Source organism: Lactuca saligna, chromosome 8 (genome assembly GCF_052625555.1).
Source record: "Lactuca saligna cultivar CGN05327 chromosome 8, ASM5262555v1, whole genome shotgun sequence".
Classification (NCBI taxonomy): domain Eukaryota; kingdom Viridiplantae; phylum Streptophyta; class Magnoliopsida; order Asterales; family Asteraceae; genus Lactuca; species Lactuca saligna.
In genome coordinates this window covers 264328217-264345103 of record NC_136424.1, presented here as the reverse complement: position 1 = coordinate 264345103, position 16887 = coordinate 264328217, and the positions used below count along the sequence as shown (strand labels likewise).

General features: G+C 32.8%; 1 protein-coding gene across 1 annotated transcript; it reads left to right on the top strand.

The window, feature by feature from the left end:
• Positions 1–11499: 11499 nt before the first annotated feature.
• Positions 11500–13770, top strand: LOC145012370 (GDSL esterase/lipase At1g28610-like). The gene is made up of 5 exons (XM_078971169.1): positions 11500–11841; positions 12035–12262; positions 12445–12593; positions 12699–12975; positions 13139–13770. The coding sequence occupies exons 1-5, from the start codon at positions 11592–11594 to the stop codon at positions 13423–13425; spliced, it is 1191 nt and encodes a 396-aa protein (XP_078827295.1). The 5' UTR covers positions 11500–11591; the 3' UTR covers positions 13426–13770.
• Positions 13771–16887: the final 3117 nt, after the last annotated feature.

The window sequence follows — 16887 nt, the reverse complement described above, 5'->3', positions numbered from 1 at the left end:
TACTTACAAGGGGGTTTTAGCTAGGAGTCGGGCTCTGCAGGGGCAGAACTTCGTCGCTGAATCTTTCTAAGAAAGATTCGTGCAGCGCTTCAGCGCTCACCTTACTATACTAAACTACAGAAAGAGAAGTCGAATCACGAGGGACCGAAATGCTCGGGGGATAAGGAGAGAAAGACTCTTGAATCAAGAGAATGGTGCAAGAAATATGAGAGCCCAAGCCTCTTATTTATAGTAATTGAATTTACAAAAACTACCCTCCATAATTACTTAATGACCTTATAGTTATATAAACAACTAAACACCCCTCTATAATACTATTTTAAATGGATTTAATGATATTTGTACTAAACTAATGTCGAAAGAACTCAACATTAGTCTTATAATGACCGCATTGTCGATACCTTTCTAATGATATATACATATGTATATATATGTGTACGTATACATGTTTTATACTTTATTTTAATACGTAAATATGCTATTATAATTTGTAACTCGTTCATACGAACTCCGTTTTTGACGTTCTTTATATCCGCGCGTAGGTGGAGACGTACTCTACAACTTTCGTTTAGACTCCGTCGGCTAATTTTGACTTTATTTTTAAAGTTATATTTTTAACAGGCTGGGACAGGATTGGTCCGTTAAAATCTCATAACTTCTTTATCCGACGTCCATTTTCGTCTGTCTTTTTATCGTTACGCTACTAATAAAGAGATCTTCGATTCTTGTTTAGGTTGTGTCGGCTAAAAATCAATCGATCTAAAATTCGAATTTCGGGCTGTACACCGTTAATCCGAAACTTCGAAAAATCATAACTTCTTCATACGAAGTCAGATTTGGGCGTTCTTTTTATCGATGTTCTTAGTTTAACATATTCTACGACTTTTGTTTAGAGCGCTAAGGCTAAATCTCTCTCTATCATAAATTTACTATTTACGTCTTCCGGTGCCGTGCCGGTTTTGCTGTAAAACTTCGGCGGGCCATAACTTCTTCGTTATAACTCGGATTTCGGCGTTCTTTATATGTATGGAAACCTTGTGACATATTCTAAAACGTGGTTAAGACTATTCATTCTAAATAATCTTTTGTCGAAAAGTCATTTTTGACCCCTATTGCCTCTAAATTGACTAGCCCGGATCTGGGGGCGTTACACTTGACTTCAAATATAATAATATATTTACATAAAAACTTCAAATTAACCATTTTAACTTCAAATACAGTTTCATTAAGAGCTTGGACATCATGATCAGAAGCTAAAATAAACCATGCAGAAGTTTATCATTCATTTCTCCAAGTCCAACTACATCAAAAGTTCAAACATTTTATTATAATTTGCAAAAGTAAAGTACTCGCCTCAAAAAGAATTTAGTCAAAAATATAAAAAATGACCAGGAAGCACAATAAAAAAATTATAAAGATAGAACAGGAAGCACAATCATACTACTTTACTGATATTAGAAGTCATACCCTCGCAGGAAAATTAGCCCCCGAATCCAGCACCACTCTTCCTGCTAGTTTCGGTTCATGTAAGTATGAATAGTGAATCTGTTTAAAATTTATTTGATCTACAGTTTAGTATAACAAATTCTTGCACACAAATTTTCTATTTTGAATCGTCTCTTAACGCACCCAAATACAAACTTATTTTGATATTCTATAACATTTTTGGTACTTGGATGTTCAATTTTCACATCTTATCTGTTATTTTTTTAAATGACCATTTTTCCCTCATCTTCTTTTCTTTCTTTTGATGTTCAAGAATCATAATTAAACCCTTAAAACAAAAACAATAACTCTTTATTGTACAGAAAAATTAAAACAAACTAAAACCAAAATTATAGATTAAGAGTAGTCAATCCAAACATCAATTTTCATCCGAAGTAGCACATAAACATTGCTAAACTCTGAACACAACTACATACCTGGATATTCATCATGGTCTCTTTTGCCGCCACTTCATCTGAAATAAGTCACATAATTATGAAAAATATCAAAAAGAGGAAATGGAGTAAAAGTTTTCACCTTTAGCTTTAAAGAGAACCTAACAAAATAATATCTCATGATTTCTTTATTGCTTGATGAAATTTATTAGAGGTTAGACCATCTATCTCACAATTTCTTGAACCTCCCTCATCATTTCTTTATGAGCCTTCTTAGTTGAAACTTGAAACTCTTAATCAAATAACGACCATAAAAACTGACATAGTGTTGAGGTTTTACTAAAAAAACACACAAGTTCATCATAATTACACCTTAGATAATATAAAATCGATTCCCAAAATGTAGATTCTAAAAGATCAAAATGAATGAAACCAAAACCTTTACATACACAGACTGCACTTCAATAATTGAAAAATCAAGAGTATTGGACCTACATATTTGATCAATAGTCAATAAAAATAATAAGTATACATGAAAGAAAAGAGGTGATTCATGAAAATCTTACACATGTGGACATGAATAACCATAAACAATATACACAATGTAATGGTTAAGTAAGGATATGACTTACTGTGGTAAAATTTGGCTACTTCTCAGCAATAGCAAACATAAACTCGTGTGAGAATAATAAACCAAAGAAGAAGTGGGAGGGATTTGAAATATGAGGATTTCATTTACCTTTGAATCTGAAATCATAAATTCTGAAATTAACAGAGGGTGGCATTTGAAGGAGGAGGATTATACATAGAAGAGAAGTCTTTGAAGGTAGATGTAATGGTGAAGGTGCAACCGCCAGAAGAAGATGCAGAGGTGATGGTGGAGAAAGGAAGGAGGCATTAGAAGACGATGGTAATGATGATGACGGCTAGGGTTTGTTGAGAAAGAACGATGGATATTTGAGAGAGAGTGGGTTAAATGTTTAATAGGATCTTCCAAATAAAATAGGATATTAGAAGAGTATAAATGGAATTCTAAATATTTTGCGTGATTTTTTGGGATAAAAACCGAATGCAGGGGAACCATGCTGATTTTATGGAATACTCTGCATAATATGGGAAAGTTAAAATAGGCGGGAAAACAAAACACAGAGGGAACTAAAACATGACACGTGTCATAGAGTAGGTTTATAAGGGAGCCATGTGGCAGTTTAGAGAGTCTTTTATTAGGAATATATATATATATATATATATATATATATATATATATATATATATATATATATATATATATATATATATATATATATATATATAACCGGTTCTGACAGGTACCCAGCGGGTAGTGGTTTTGAAAAAATGAGAATCGGAACCGCTTAAGGCAGTTTCGGTTCTGGAACTGGTAGTCCTGTGGTAGTTCCCGTTCCGAAAGCGGGTATCCGGTTGCGATGCTCATCAAACATATGTTAAATCACCAGTTCACCACAATTAATCCTAGCTGGAAATGTTGTTTACGCGTCGAACATACGCCAAAATCACCTTTACCCTCATGGAATGGTATGTAGGCTAACGTTGGGCTGCTTGTATACTTTGATGAAAAGGATCTCAAGCAGTTTTGCCGGCGACGGAAGTGTTGGAACGATCAAGGAAGGAGGCTCATGGGTGAATTGCAACAAATGTAATCATTAAATTTTGGGAATCATGATCGCATCAATAATAGAAAAAAGAAGAAACGAACTGTTGATAATTCCTGTTATCAGGCGACTTTAAAAATCAATTAAATGGAAATGAAAACCTAATTTCTTTGGGCAAAGAGTGTAATAATAATACTAATAGTGCACTAAAAAACTTAAAAAGCCCAATCAATGGCATCGGAGACGTGGCTAATTCCTAGCATGGGCTATAACTCTTCGAATATGGATAGAGTTAAAAATTCTCACCAAAGAAAAATTGCCCTGGGCTTACGTTGTCCAATAAATTTCAGGTGCATTGCGGAAGCACAATTTAATAGAGGATAAGAAAAGGTTAATGGGAAGAGATTGCTAGGTATTTCGTGGAGAATTACGCAGGAAAAGTTGTAAAATTACAGACAACAGGTAACAATGCAGACAAGGGGATAATCGAGCAAAAGAAGTTAAGTGTTGGATTGAGTTTGACATGAACCGAGAGTTTAATCATAATTAGCAAGATGATCAATCAACTTGGGGATAGGGAGAGCCATACATCCTACACAATTGATGAAAATATTGAGAAATCAGAAAAAAGAGAGAAAAGAAGAAAAGTAGAGATTTGAAGATGGCTAAACTAAGCTATTTCTACAATGATAGAGAATTGAGTGCATTGAAGAATGGATGGAAAATTGTCCAATTTTTTTTATTTTATTTATTTTATTTTATTTTTAACTCTTGGTTTCTTGACCCCAAATTGCAAGAGGTGGTAAAAGCAGGATGGGGTATAGAAAGTGTAGGTCTGAAATCTTCATTCAACGCGAACACGTTCTTTGATGGACGTTTGGTGGTAAATGAAATCATGTCTTAAAGGGTAATAAGATAATAGGCATGTTGAAGGTAGATTTCAAGACGCCTTTGATATGGTTAAATGGACTCCTATTGATTGTATCTAGGAGCAAATGAGCTTTGGTTGAAAATTGCATACATGGATGCTAAACGGACTATTATTGAATGTATCTATGAATAAATGGGCTTTGGTTGGAAATTACATATCTATTTTAAATGGACTCTTATTAAGGGGCAGATGCATGATTTCATAGTAGATGTGTCACCGAAAATTCTAGTAGTTGCATGATAGTAGAAAACAAAATTACGAAATTTTTCGCAAAATTTTTGCACTGCGTCCGGATAATTCAAGCGATGTCCGTACCATTGCGTGCCCTATACGAAAACCACCCCTGCACTTATTGAGTGTATCTAAGACCAACTGACACACACACACACACACACACACACATATATATATATATATATATATATATATATATATATATATATACACTAGCCGTCTACCCGCGCAAAGCGGCGGGGCACGTGAGTTCTTTCGGTGATATGTTTCCATTACAAAATTGTTATGTTAAAAAAAAGTACATGTTGAAGACAATATAATCAAACTATGGTGTTATTTGTTACATCATGCATCAAATAACCAATAAAAAGCAACCAGTCAAGACGACACAAAATAATAATCGTACAATACTTCTTTATACACCACATTTGCTGTATAAACCCCATCACCTTTTGAATTTTCGTTAGGCTTTACTAATACTTTTGTATTGCAATGTGAAACCCCTCTGGACAATGCAACATAAAGTTGTCCATGCGAGAATACTGGTTCTGGAAGATAGATACCTACATATGGAATTGTTTGTCCCTGAGCTTTATTGATTGTCATTGCAAAGCACAATCGAATAGGAAACTGTTTCCTCATTAGAGGATCGATGGTTGCTACTAATTGCTTGTAACTGGTATTGGTTTCATATCGATGGATGTGGATTCGCATATGAAATCAATTGTGTTCGCATCTATGAAATCAGTTCGCATATGACATCAATTGAGTTCGCATTTGGTTTTGTGGGTCAAAACAGTTCGCATAAGAAGTTCACGATTTGTTTGAGGTTAATTGATTTTGATTTCGCAAGCTTGGAGTCGGAGATCTGGATTGTGTTCGCATCTATAGAATGCGAGGAGAATTTAATGGTGATATTCAGTTCGCATTTGGTGACATAAGTACGTGGTTGATGATTTTTGGTTGGTTCGCATTTGAAATTAGTGGGTTTCGCATTTGGCTTCGTATCTGGGTTTCTCAAACAACTGAAATGCGAATATGAGACAATTGATTAATTTCTCAGTTAATGCGATGAAATGCGAATGAACTCAAAGACGGATGGATGCAAGATGCGAAGAATTTGAATGAAAATGCGAAGTTTTTAATGTATAAATGCGAATTGGGGAAGAAAGCTTAGAGTTTCGCATTTGGCACCTGATCTTTTCAAGAAATAATATAAGTGGTCCAACTTCGCAAAATGGGGTCATTTAATCAGAAAATCGATCATTCTTCAAATATGACATTTAATCAGAAAATCGATCTAAAAATGAGACATTTGGTGTTTATCGATTTTTCAGGGTCGACGGGTTGTATGAAAAGCGAAGGTTGAGTAATTGAAAATTAGAGGATCGATGGTTGTTGCTACTAATTGCTTGTAACTGGTATTGGTTTCATATCGATGGATGTGGATTCGCATATGAAATCAATTGTGTTCGCATCTATGAAATCAGTTCGCATATGACATCAATTGAGTTCGCATTTGGTTTTGTGGGTCAAAACAGTTCGCATAAGAAGTTCACGATTTGTTTGAGGTTAATTGATTTTGATTTCGCAAGCTTGGAGTCGGAGATCTGGATTGTGTTCGCATCTATGGAATGCGAGGAGAATTTAATGGTGATATTCAGTTCGCATTTGGTGACACAAGTACGTGGTTGATGATTTTTGGTTGGTTCGCATTTGAAATCAGTGGGTTTCGCATTTGGGTTCGTATCTGGGTTTCTCAAACAACTGAAATGCGAATATGAGACAACTGATTAATTTCTCAGTTAATGCGATGAAATGCGAATGAACTCAAAGACGGATGGATGCAAGATGCGAAGAATTTGAATGAAAATGCGAAGTTTTTAATGTATAAATGCGAATTGGGGAAGAAAGCTTAGAGTTTCGCATTTGGCACCTGATCTTTTCAAGAAATAATATAAGTGGTCCAACTTCGCAAAATGGGGTCATAAAAAGACAAAAGTGCAGAATTTTCATTTCGCATCCCTGAAGTCTTCGCAAAATGGAAAATTTTACCCAGTTTCGCATTTGGGGTAAATTTTTTTGAGAAATTGGAATATTTTCAAACTTTTTTTCTTAAAAAAAACACATTGTCTTCGTCTAAGAGAGAGAGAAAAACGATTAGGGTTTATAAGGGAAATACTTCATGGCAGTGGGATTTATAGCAGGGTTTATAAGGTGGAGAGAACAAACACACGTCTGCTATGAGATATTTTAATCAGCTGCAAATGCAACATTTAAAGGATATTTGTTGAAGCGTATTAGGATGAAAAGGTTTTAAATTTTGAATGACCATGAAATTAGGATTTTGCTGAGAAATATAAGGAATCAAAACAAATTTAAAATTTAATATTATTTTATTAATGGTTGTTTGTAATATTAGCTTAATCGTTTGTACGTCTTAAAAAAATAATATTATTATATTCAATCTATTTATAGAAATAGTTAGATTTCTTTTATAAGTAGTAAACATATATATATATATATATATATATATATATATATATATATATATATATATATATATATATATATATATATATATATATATATATATATATATTATCTTACTACTTTATGTTGAATTTACTTTCTTTGCTTCTTGATAAATTTGATGTTTGATGTTTTTGGTTTAGTAAATTTTGTTTAGCCTCCACTAGACCCTGTTTAATACACATCTGATGGTTTCGCAGGAATAGTAATAGTTTATTTGGCTAGGAATGATTTGTTGAATCGAAGTCAAGAAGCTCCATATTTTAAGGATACATTTAACAACCACTGATCAAGTCTAACTGAAGTTAAAAAAAAAATGCTTCATAAACTCTGCCGAAGAAACATTGTTTCTTTTTATGTTTTTGTATCATATATATATATTTTTTTTTATCAAGTTTGAAGTTATTTTTTATTTCTTTTGTACCCTGTTGAAAACTTGTCTTTTCAACTTTGAATTATTGTATCTAACGACCCTTGTACTTCAGTTTTATGGTCAATCTCTTAAATCGCTTAATTTTAGATCTTATTTACCCTCCTTCACTCTCTTTACCGCATAAATGGGATGTCAAATTTAACGGGTACTTTGACTTCAATGTTTTGGGTTTGTTATTGTTCTTGATTTGGGTTTATTTTTTATCATCCACTTCAGACACAATCAACATTATCAACATTAACTGACATTATGTAGATTTTAAGTATGGAAATGGAGCCATTTCTTTCGAAGTATGGAAATGGGACAAAAAAAGCTTATGCATATTGAAATGTATCAACTTTTTTTTGTAAAATTCCAACAATTTAGGTGCTCTTTCTTTGTTAAGTTTTTAGATCTAAACTACAAACCAAAAACTCCATATTTTATTGTAATATTGTTTAAGGAACTCTTCACAGTTTCAATAATTATTTTCTATTTTGCAGCTGCTTAAACGTTGAATCAGTTTATAAGTTTCACTCATTTTTTCTCTATATCTATCCTCAACAGCTCAACTCCTAGAAAATATACATTTGTAGTATGTTAAATGTCCATTTAATTGACATGGATCACTAATAATTTTCATACTCTCATAGATCAATTTGACGGATAGATGGAAGTTAGTGATTCTCTCTGAAAATGATACGAAGAGGCAAAATGGATTCATTGTTATCTCCTTTGCATTTTGCAGGCCCAACTAAGTTGTGCCATGGACCAATTATAATAAAGATGTGGAATAGATAGAAAAATCTTAAGTTTTACACGTGTTTTTGTATGTATATGTTTAGATGTGCAGTTGTGTAGATTGATAAATTGTGTAGAAAAAATATTGACAATGTGGCCAAAATAGATGTGCAGATGTGTCTCTTTAATTTTTTACAATGTGAATAAAAAGAAAGTAATAAATTATGTTGTGGATGGAAAATGCTATTCTTCAAAATCATTAATTCTGCTATTCATTGCTTTTTGATTTATGAGTTTTATTTAAACCGCATGCTTGCTTGCTATAGCATTTTTTCTTGTTTTTGTTTTTGTTTTTTGTTTTTTGTTTTTTTTTTTTTTTTTTTTTTTTTTTTTTTTTTTTGAGACTGTATTTCGGTCAAAATCTTTAAGTAGAACTAAACCAAATATTGTGATTTATAATTCAAATTTTCTCCCCCAAATGGATTAAAATTTTCAAGATACGATTAATAATAATGAAAAATAAAAGACAAAACATCTGTGTTTTTATTTGATAACCAAAAGATGGACTTAAGTTCAATCTTAAAATAAGAGACAAACAACTTATGGGTTTTTAAATACTCTTGGTAATAAACAAAGAGATCATTGTATCTCATGATCGGTGGCGATTTAAAGAAACGAAGAGACCCTATTTTTGGTAGTTAAAAAGAATAGATTAGATAAGAGAATATAAAAAGTTGTGTCCATCCATATTACTATACAATTAACTCTTAGGTTTTAAATTCATATTTTATTATTTATTATTATTTAAATAATATAAATAATAAAGTTTTTACTTACATTTTAATTTAATATTAGGAAGTCATTTTATACTTATAAGTTCAACATTAAAAATAATAATAAGTATGTTTATGACCGAAACGATTTTAAAACGATATATAATTTTTTTTAACAATAAATGTTATATAATCCATATAGTTTGAGAAAAACACGTGTCAACATATCTTACATTAAACTATATAATAATGTTTTGAAGCCCAAAATATTTTATGCTGCGTAACGATTTAATTAAATGTTTACAGCAAAATTACATGAGTATATAAATAAAATACAAACTATGGAAAACTCTAATGACGGTTAATGTGAAATTCTTGATAATTATAAGACTCTTGATAAAAGTCATGATCATTGTTAGAATATTAAATATATTTTTAAATTTTTGATAACAACGCATATTTATATTTATAAGAGAATTTTATTAATATAATATGTTTCATAAGTTTTTTTAACACAAAAACAATAAAAAGTGTTTTCTTGATAAAATGTCACCAGCTTTTTAGAATATTAAAAATTTCATAGTTCATTTCAAACAATATTAGCATTATTTTTGATTTAGTTTTGTTATTTTCTCTAGCCATTACATTTTCTATTACCGTTAAAAACATATTTCCAGTTAGACAACTTAAATAAAGTATTCATGTCGTGTTGAACGAGTAGAGAAAGTCTAAGCAGAGGTATAATGAGAAAGTCTAAGAAAAAACTCAATTTGGTGAATAGTCAAAGTGGAGCGTCAAATGATTGAAGATGTTTGAGAGACAGAGATAGGGTTATAATAGGAAAGTTCAAGATATTTTGAGGCATGGGCATAAACAGAAACTCAATGGTACATATGCTCATCAATGGTGGTTGTCGGAGATATTTTTAGAGGGAAACGAACTTTCGATTTTGTTCACATTTAGTCACTAAACTTTTTTTCGTTATCTATTTGCCACTAAACTATTGAAACTGTTCACATTTTACCCTTATGACCGGTAACAGCCGGTCATAAGGGTTAAATGTGAACAGTTTCAATAGTTCAATGGCAAATAGATAACGAAAAAAAGTTTAGTGACTAAATGTGATAAAAATCGAAAGTTCGTTACCCTTTCAAGTCATTATCCCTAAAAATAGTAATCAATGAATCGTCGACTTACATAGTTACTAATGACATAATAAATTAAACCTACTAAAAAAAGATCAATTAAATGTTAACTAAACTTTTTTTTTAAAAGATGCTACATAGAAAAGAAATATTGTATATTAGAAGCTTTATTTAATTCATATTCTTATCTATTCTTTTGGTCATTTAGAGTAACCGGGTATCCATCGGATTCCCCATACCGGATGAACCCATCGGGGATTACGTCGGGCGGGGGTGGGATCAGAGTTCGGGTACGGGGACGGATATCACTGTATCCGTCAATATCCGCCCTACTTGCATCTGTATTTGGGTATCTTTCTAATATTTCATTTTCACAAAACATAAGAAAAGTTAATTAACGACGAAATTTCAATTTCAAGTGCCCTTAACCCTTAACACTTTATGTCGATTTGAACAAGGCTTCATCCACGATAAAAAATTCTCAAAGGGCGGAATTTACCCAAACTATTTTGGACTTTAGTCAATCAAAATTATAAACCAAACGGACCATTTTTAAGGTTTACTCTCTAAATATTGGTCCCAACAGGGATGAGCAAAAGGAACGAACTGGCCGGAACCGGACCCAACCCGGGAACCAGTTTCGACCAAAATCAAGAACCGAAGCGGCCCGACGGTTCTACCGGTTCCCGGCTCCTATCGGTTCTTGTCGTGTCTTCAAATGTTGGAACCGGTCCTCGAAAAATAGCATCATACGGTTCCTGTTTTTGTCAGTTCTACTCCAGTTATATCGGTTCCGGTTCCTATCGGTTCTCGGTTCCAAAAATTCACAAAAATAACGTCCCGGTCCCAACCCGACCCGACCGGTTCCATCGGGTTCCGTTTCCGGTGCCGGCTCTAGTTCCGGTATCGGTTCCCGGTCCATATGCTCATCCCTAGGTCCCAATAGAAAAGATAAGAAACACCCTAGCTAGCTAGAGAAACATAGGCAAATGATATATTGGAAGTAATTGTCAATTAAATATAAATTTTTTGCTGGTGAGTTTCTATAAGAAAATGAATAACATGTTAAAAACCAAGAAGTTTACATCTTATTCTAATTAAATGAAAAACACGTTAAAAATCCAAAAAAAAAAAAAAAAAAGCGTTACATATTTTATTGAATAACATCTTACTTTTCTTTTCATTATATTTATCCATGAATATATAATTGGAGCTTAAAATACATACCAATACATTGCTATAACTTTGACACAAAATTTTGTTACATTCTTCTTTCTTTTCAAACGGCATAGTTGGAGCTTCTTCAATTCCAATGGAGTTTTCTACAAGCACTATCTTAATGATTTTGCAGCTGTTTTTATGGAATAGAAGTTTGTATGCTAATGGGTGCTATACATCCATCATCAGCTTTGGAGACTCTCTCGCTGACACGGGTAACATTAAAAAACTCGCGTCCATGTCTCACGCAAAGGTTGAGTATCTTCAACTACCTTATGGTGAAACCTTCTTTCATCAACCAACTGGTCGTGCCTCGAATGGACGCCTCATTATTGATTTCCTAGGTAACTCATCATTAATTTGAAACAATTCATATATAGTGATAGTTGTAGATATGTGATATCTAGTAAATAGTATCTAATGAAATATGTATTGTTGCATGGGTTAAAGTTACATGTTGCATTTTTTCTAGGAATGAAGTTGCTCATGTTCTATGTGACTTAATGAATTATAATTTTCTTTTTGTTGTTCCTGAAGCTGAGATTCTTGGGTTGCCATTGATACCGCCATTTTTGGATGACAAGGAGAGTGACAATGTGGTGGAGTTGGGACAAGGAGTTAACTATGCGGTGGTGTCTGCAACAGCATTGGATACATCTTTTCATGAAGCAAGAGGGACTATTAATCCTACAGCAAATGTATCTTTAGGAGTTGAATTGGCATGGTTTAAACAAACATTGCGTTCTATCTGCAGTGACGCTTCAGGTAAATCGAACATCCATAGTATATGCTTCTACTGTATATACAATTGCACCAACCATACGTGTCAATAACGTTTGTTATATATTAGGAAGGATTGTAGTTTTCTAAAACGTAAAAAATTTTGGCTTACAATTTTGAGATTCAAACACTATTTAGTAAGTTCTATTTATTATAATTGTTGGCAGATTGTAGAAGCTTAATTGGGCGTTCTTTGATCCTAATGGGAGAGATTGGTGGAACCGATTACAACAATCCAATAATGCAAGATAAATCAATCGACGAGGTTGAATCATACATTCCCCTTGTTACTGATACCATCATCTCAGCAATTAATGTAACTACTCAAATCATACAAACTATATTTTTAACTATCACTATCAACTACACTACTCACAATTTTCTTTTCTAGTGTATAATTTTCTCAAAGTTTTAAATACAGGAACTAATTGATATGGGCGCTCAAACACTGGTTGTTCCAGGAACGTTTCCAATTGGGTGTTCTAGTTCAATGCTAACATTACGTGGTTCTGAAAATAAAGAAGAGTATGATAACATAACTGGTTGCCTCATCAATTTAAATAAAATTGCAGAATACCACAATGAAGTACTGAAATCAAAACTAGAACACCTACGAGAGCTTCATCCCAATGTCATCATCATCTATGCTGACTACTACAATGCTGCCATGCAGATTATCTATTCTCCAATTAAATTTGGTACATAACATGTTATAAAATCTTGCTTTTGCATCAATAAAAGGGAGTCCAAGATTTAATTCTTGGCACTTCCAAAATATTGCTAGTGGTACACAATTTACGATATTATTTATTAGTTTAGGATCTTAATGCTCTTTTTGGGATGGAATTGAAATTTTTTCAGGATTCACAAATGGGGTTTTGAAGTCGTGTTGTGGAGGTGAAGGTCCATTGAACTACAATAAATTTGTACCATGTGGATCTGCATTTTCGACTGTGTGTGATGATCCAGATGCATATGCTTATTGGGATGGAACACACTTTACAGAAGCCGCATACAAAATAATATCCAAAAGTTTATTTCAAGGCCAATATACTACACCCCACTTTTATTCGTTGTGTCCTACACCTACACCTACATCAACATCACAAATCGGAGTTGGTTTATTGGGATCACAAGTACAACGGTGACCTATTAGAGCTGCAAGGGAGACATGTACTTTCCATTTAAAATGAAGTAAAAATATTTCATATATTGTTTCAGTTTATGTAAACTACATACATAATTAAAATAAAATAAGTGGTATCCACAATCTATATAGTTTAATGAAAAAAGTTGAATAAAATAGAATGTCTAGTGAGTAGTAACCATTTAAGGGATTAAAATCAATTATAATAGATGTCATGTTGGTGTTTAATGGATATGGAGTAGGGATGTGTTTGGTTCAGCTTAGGGTATGGCACCGGTTATGACCCAAAGCGGGCTGTTTGGTACTTTTTTTAAAATGGAGAGGGTATTTGGTTCTTGTATTCAAATGCATGTGTTGTGAAGTAGTTTTCTTGGACAATTATATGATTACATAAATACGAATCTATTGAATTTAACAACTTCAAAGAAAAAGAAATATAACAGTAAAGGGGCGTTTGGTTCAAAAGATGTTTTTGTAAGGAATTGGAATATCCTGAAACATCTTTTTAATAGATATCATAAAATTTAATTCCACTGGTTGCTTTCTAAACCAAACACACCACATAATGGAATTAAAGATTCCAATTCCACTGGAATCTAGGAACCAAGATGTCGTAAGGTAACATATTATGGGTTTTTGCCATAAGAACATCCTATGTGCTCATACAAACTCTAATGCTTGGATCTAGGTTTCTCTATTGTACATGCAATTCATCCAAGACTATAAACCCTAATTCTAGCATATGATAATCGATATTAACATAATAATTGGTCTAAGATATTACCTTGATTGTTATGTTGCAATAACAATCACAATTCCTCCTTGTAATGACTTTAGAAAAGCTTAGAGTCACAAATGTCACTCCTTTAATGGTTCACAAACACCAAGAGCAAGAGGATGAAGAGGAAAAGAGAAGGAGGCTACCCAAAATCATCCAAACCCCTAGAGAATAAGTTCACCACGTTTTTGGGGCTTAAGGGTGCTATTTATACATGTAGGCTATTAGGGATTTAAACTATGAAACCCCAATCTGAGTGCTTAAGCCCTAAGCAGCCCATGGATTCCTTTCTTAAAGGCCTTAGACGATTTCTTATGGGTTTCCCCATAGAATTCGCCCAACCTTATATAATAAGGTAATCCATAGCCCAATTGCAATTATCTTATAATTACAATTCTAGTCCCTTAAGTTTAATTAATCTCTTTTAGCCACAAAATTAATTATCAATTAATTCTTTACTAATATTAATTAAACAATATGATTTATCCTTTAATATATTATTCCCATAATATATTAATAAATCATATTTAATCCTTTCTCTCCATAATTCATCCTATCAGGTTGCTTTGGTGAAGGCAACCCAAAAGGACCATGCACCATCGGGTCAAGTACATACCAAAATAGTTATGGACTTAGACACTAATCCAACAGTCTCCCACTTGGATAAGTCTAATAACTATTCTGCGTATGACTTCAGATCCTGATCTGCAATCGTAGCTTTCCAAAGCCGCTGTCAACTCTGATCCTATCAGATACGTGTGTCCTTTAGATAAGGGATCATATATTCCTCCATTCTAGATATCGTATAAGACATTATTTCTAATCATTCTCTCTGTACCATTTCTCAACTTCCGATTTATGATGACTGACTAATTGAACAAATCCAATTAGCTCTAGCCCGGCCGAGCATTTACGTTTGTCATCACTAAATCATTGAGGGGCCCAAAGATATCGCTTTTATCCTACTTTGGATAAAAGTAACGAATAAACTTTGATTCAATGCTCGCTTGCACTCACTCACCGAATCACACACAATAATATGTTTTATGACACCAAGTTACTGGTGCCTTTACAGATTATCAATGTGCAACCTATTCGCAAGATACAACTCACACATCTCGGTTTCAAGAATATAAGATATTATCGTCTCACCAATCACTCGTGATAAAATCCATGAAGTGATCCAAGTGAGCGTGGGTTTAATCCAATGCTTAAAATCATATTCGTAAGCACTCATGAACGTTGCAGCAAACATTTGCTTATGTCTAATACTCTTTTAGACAATCCATACACCAATTCACGACAGTCTTCATTCATACCTACTTCCAACATACGAACGACTGTGGCCCGTTTGAATAATTTGACTATTCTGAACCAATTAAATTATTCAGGAAGTCAAAACATGAAAAGTGAAACACAAGGATAATACTAATCCCATATGGCCTCAAACCTTTGAGTGTAAATAAAACACCTTTTATTTATCACCATATCGATTACTCATTATTTGTTGTTTCGGGTAATCAACTTTTTATTTGAATTATTACAACACTTGTCCCATGCTCATAGCATGCACACAATATTTACCTATGATTCTTACTTTGTGAAATAGATCAAATGAACACATTTCCAATTATACTTATTTCACAACTCCAAATCCTTTTTATAAGTGATAGAATATCAAATTCTTGCCACTTATAGAATATGTTAGATTCTAACATTTTATGCAATGATCCTTTTGTAATGTCATTGCACTAAAGTCAAAATGACTATTGCCAATGAAATTACAAAGCTCTTTTTCGGAAATTGTTACAATACAATTCCTTAGATGTGATGTCTCTCACTCAAAGTACATTTCTTTGAACATCCTTTTGCATAAAGTTTATAATCTAAACATAGATTCTCAATATCTAACTCCCAATATGGAAACCTTTCCATACTTACCATATGACAACATATTCTTAATAGAATTTTATCTATTCATAATAATTGTCGATATACTCCATCCAATATCATACTTACAACTACTCACAAGCGACCAATTCTCGACGAACTTTGGATTGTCCTTTGATAGTTGTTTAATTATCTTAGTCAAAACCGATTATTGTCCTTTTTCCCTCTAAATGCACTAGACATTTGGAAAATTTTAAAATGGTCAAATACTATAGCATTTGCAATCAATCCTATACCCGAAGCGTATGGGATACGATACAATACTTTATCAATCTTTTGTCATTATATTTTATGTGTCACGTTCTCACAATTCGAAATTTTGAGAATGCACTATGTACTCTTGACTAAATCTATTAACATTCCACAACCTAAGCCTTTAGTTTTGAAATGAAGCATAATATTCTCTCCCTTAATTATAGCAAAACAACTATTTAACCCTTACAACTTTGCAAAGTATGACTCTTATTTTTTATAATTAATATTGATAACTTGCAATACTTTCCTTAATAATCATGCAATCATAACATTTATGCTCCCACTATCATGATTATTGTTGTAAACATAACACTTATGCTCCCACTAGCTTTGACATGTATTCAGAAAACAGCTTAACTTCCAGAAAAACAATACTTATTGAATTTCTTAAGTTCATGTTTCTAATACCTAATGCTTTAATAATCCTTTATCTAAGCTTATACACCTTTCCTTTAGATAGCTCATATGTGTGTCTAAATA

Bases quoted from the DNA above. Each gene is read 5' to 3' on its own strand.
- LOC145012370 (XM_078971169.1), top strand. From the start codon at position 11,592: ATGGAGTTTTCTACAAGCACTATCTTAATGATTTTGCAGCTGTTTTTA. The intron at 11,842-12,034 runs GTAACTCATCAT...TTGTTCCTGAAG, and splicing joins CCTCATTATTGATTTCCTAG to CTGAGATTCTTGGGTTGCCA. The intron at 12,976-13,138 runs GTACATAACATG...AAATTTTTTCAG, and splicing joins CTATTCTCCAATTAAATTTG to GATTCACAAATGGGGTTTTG.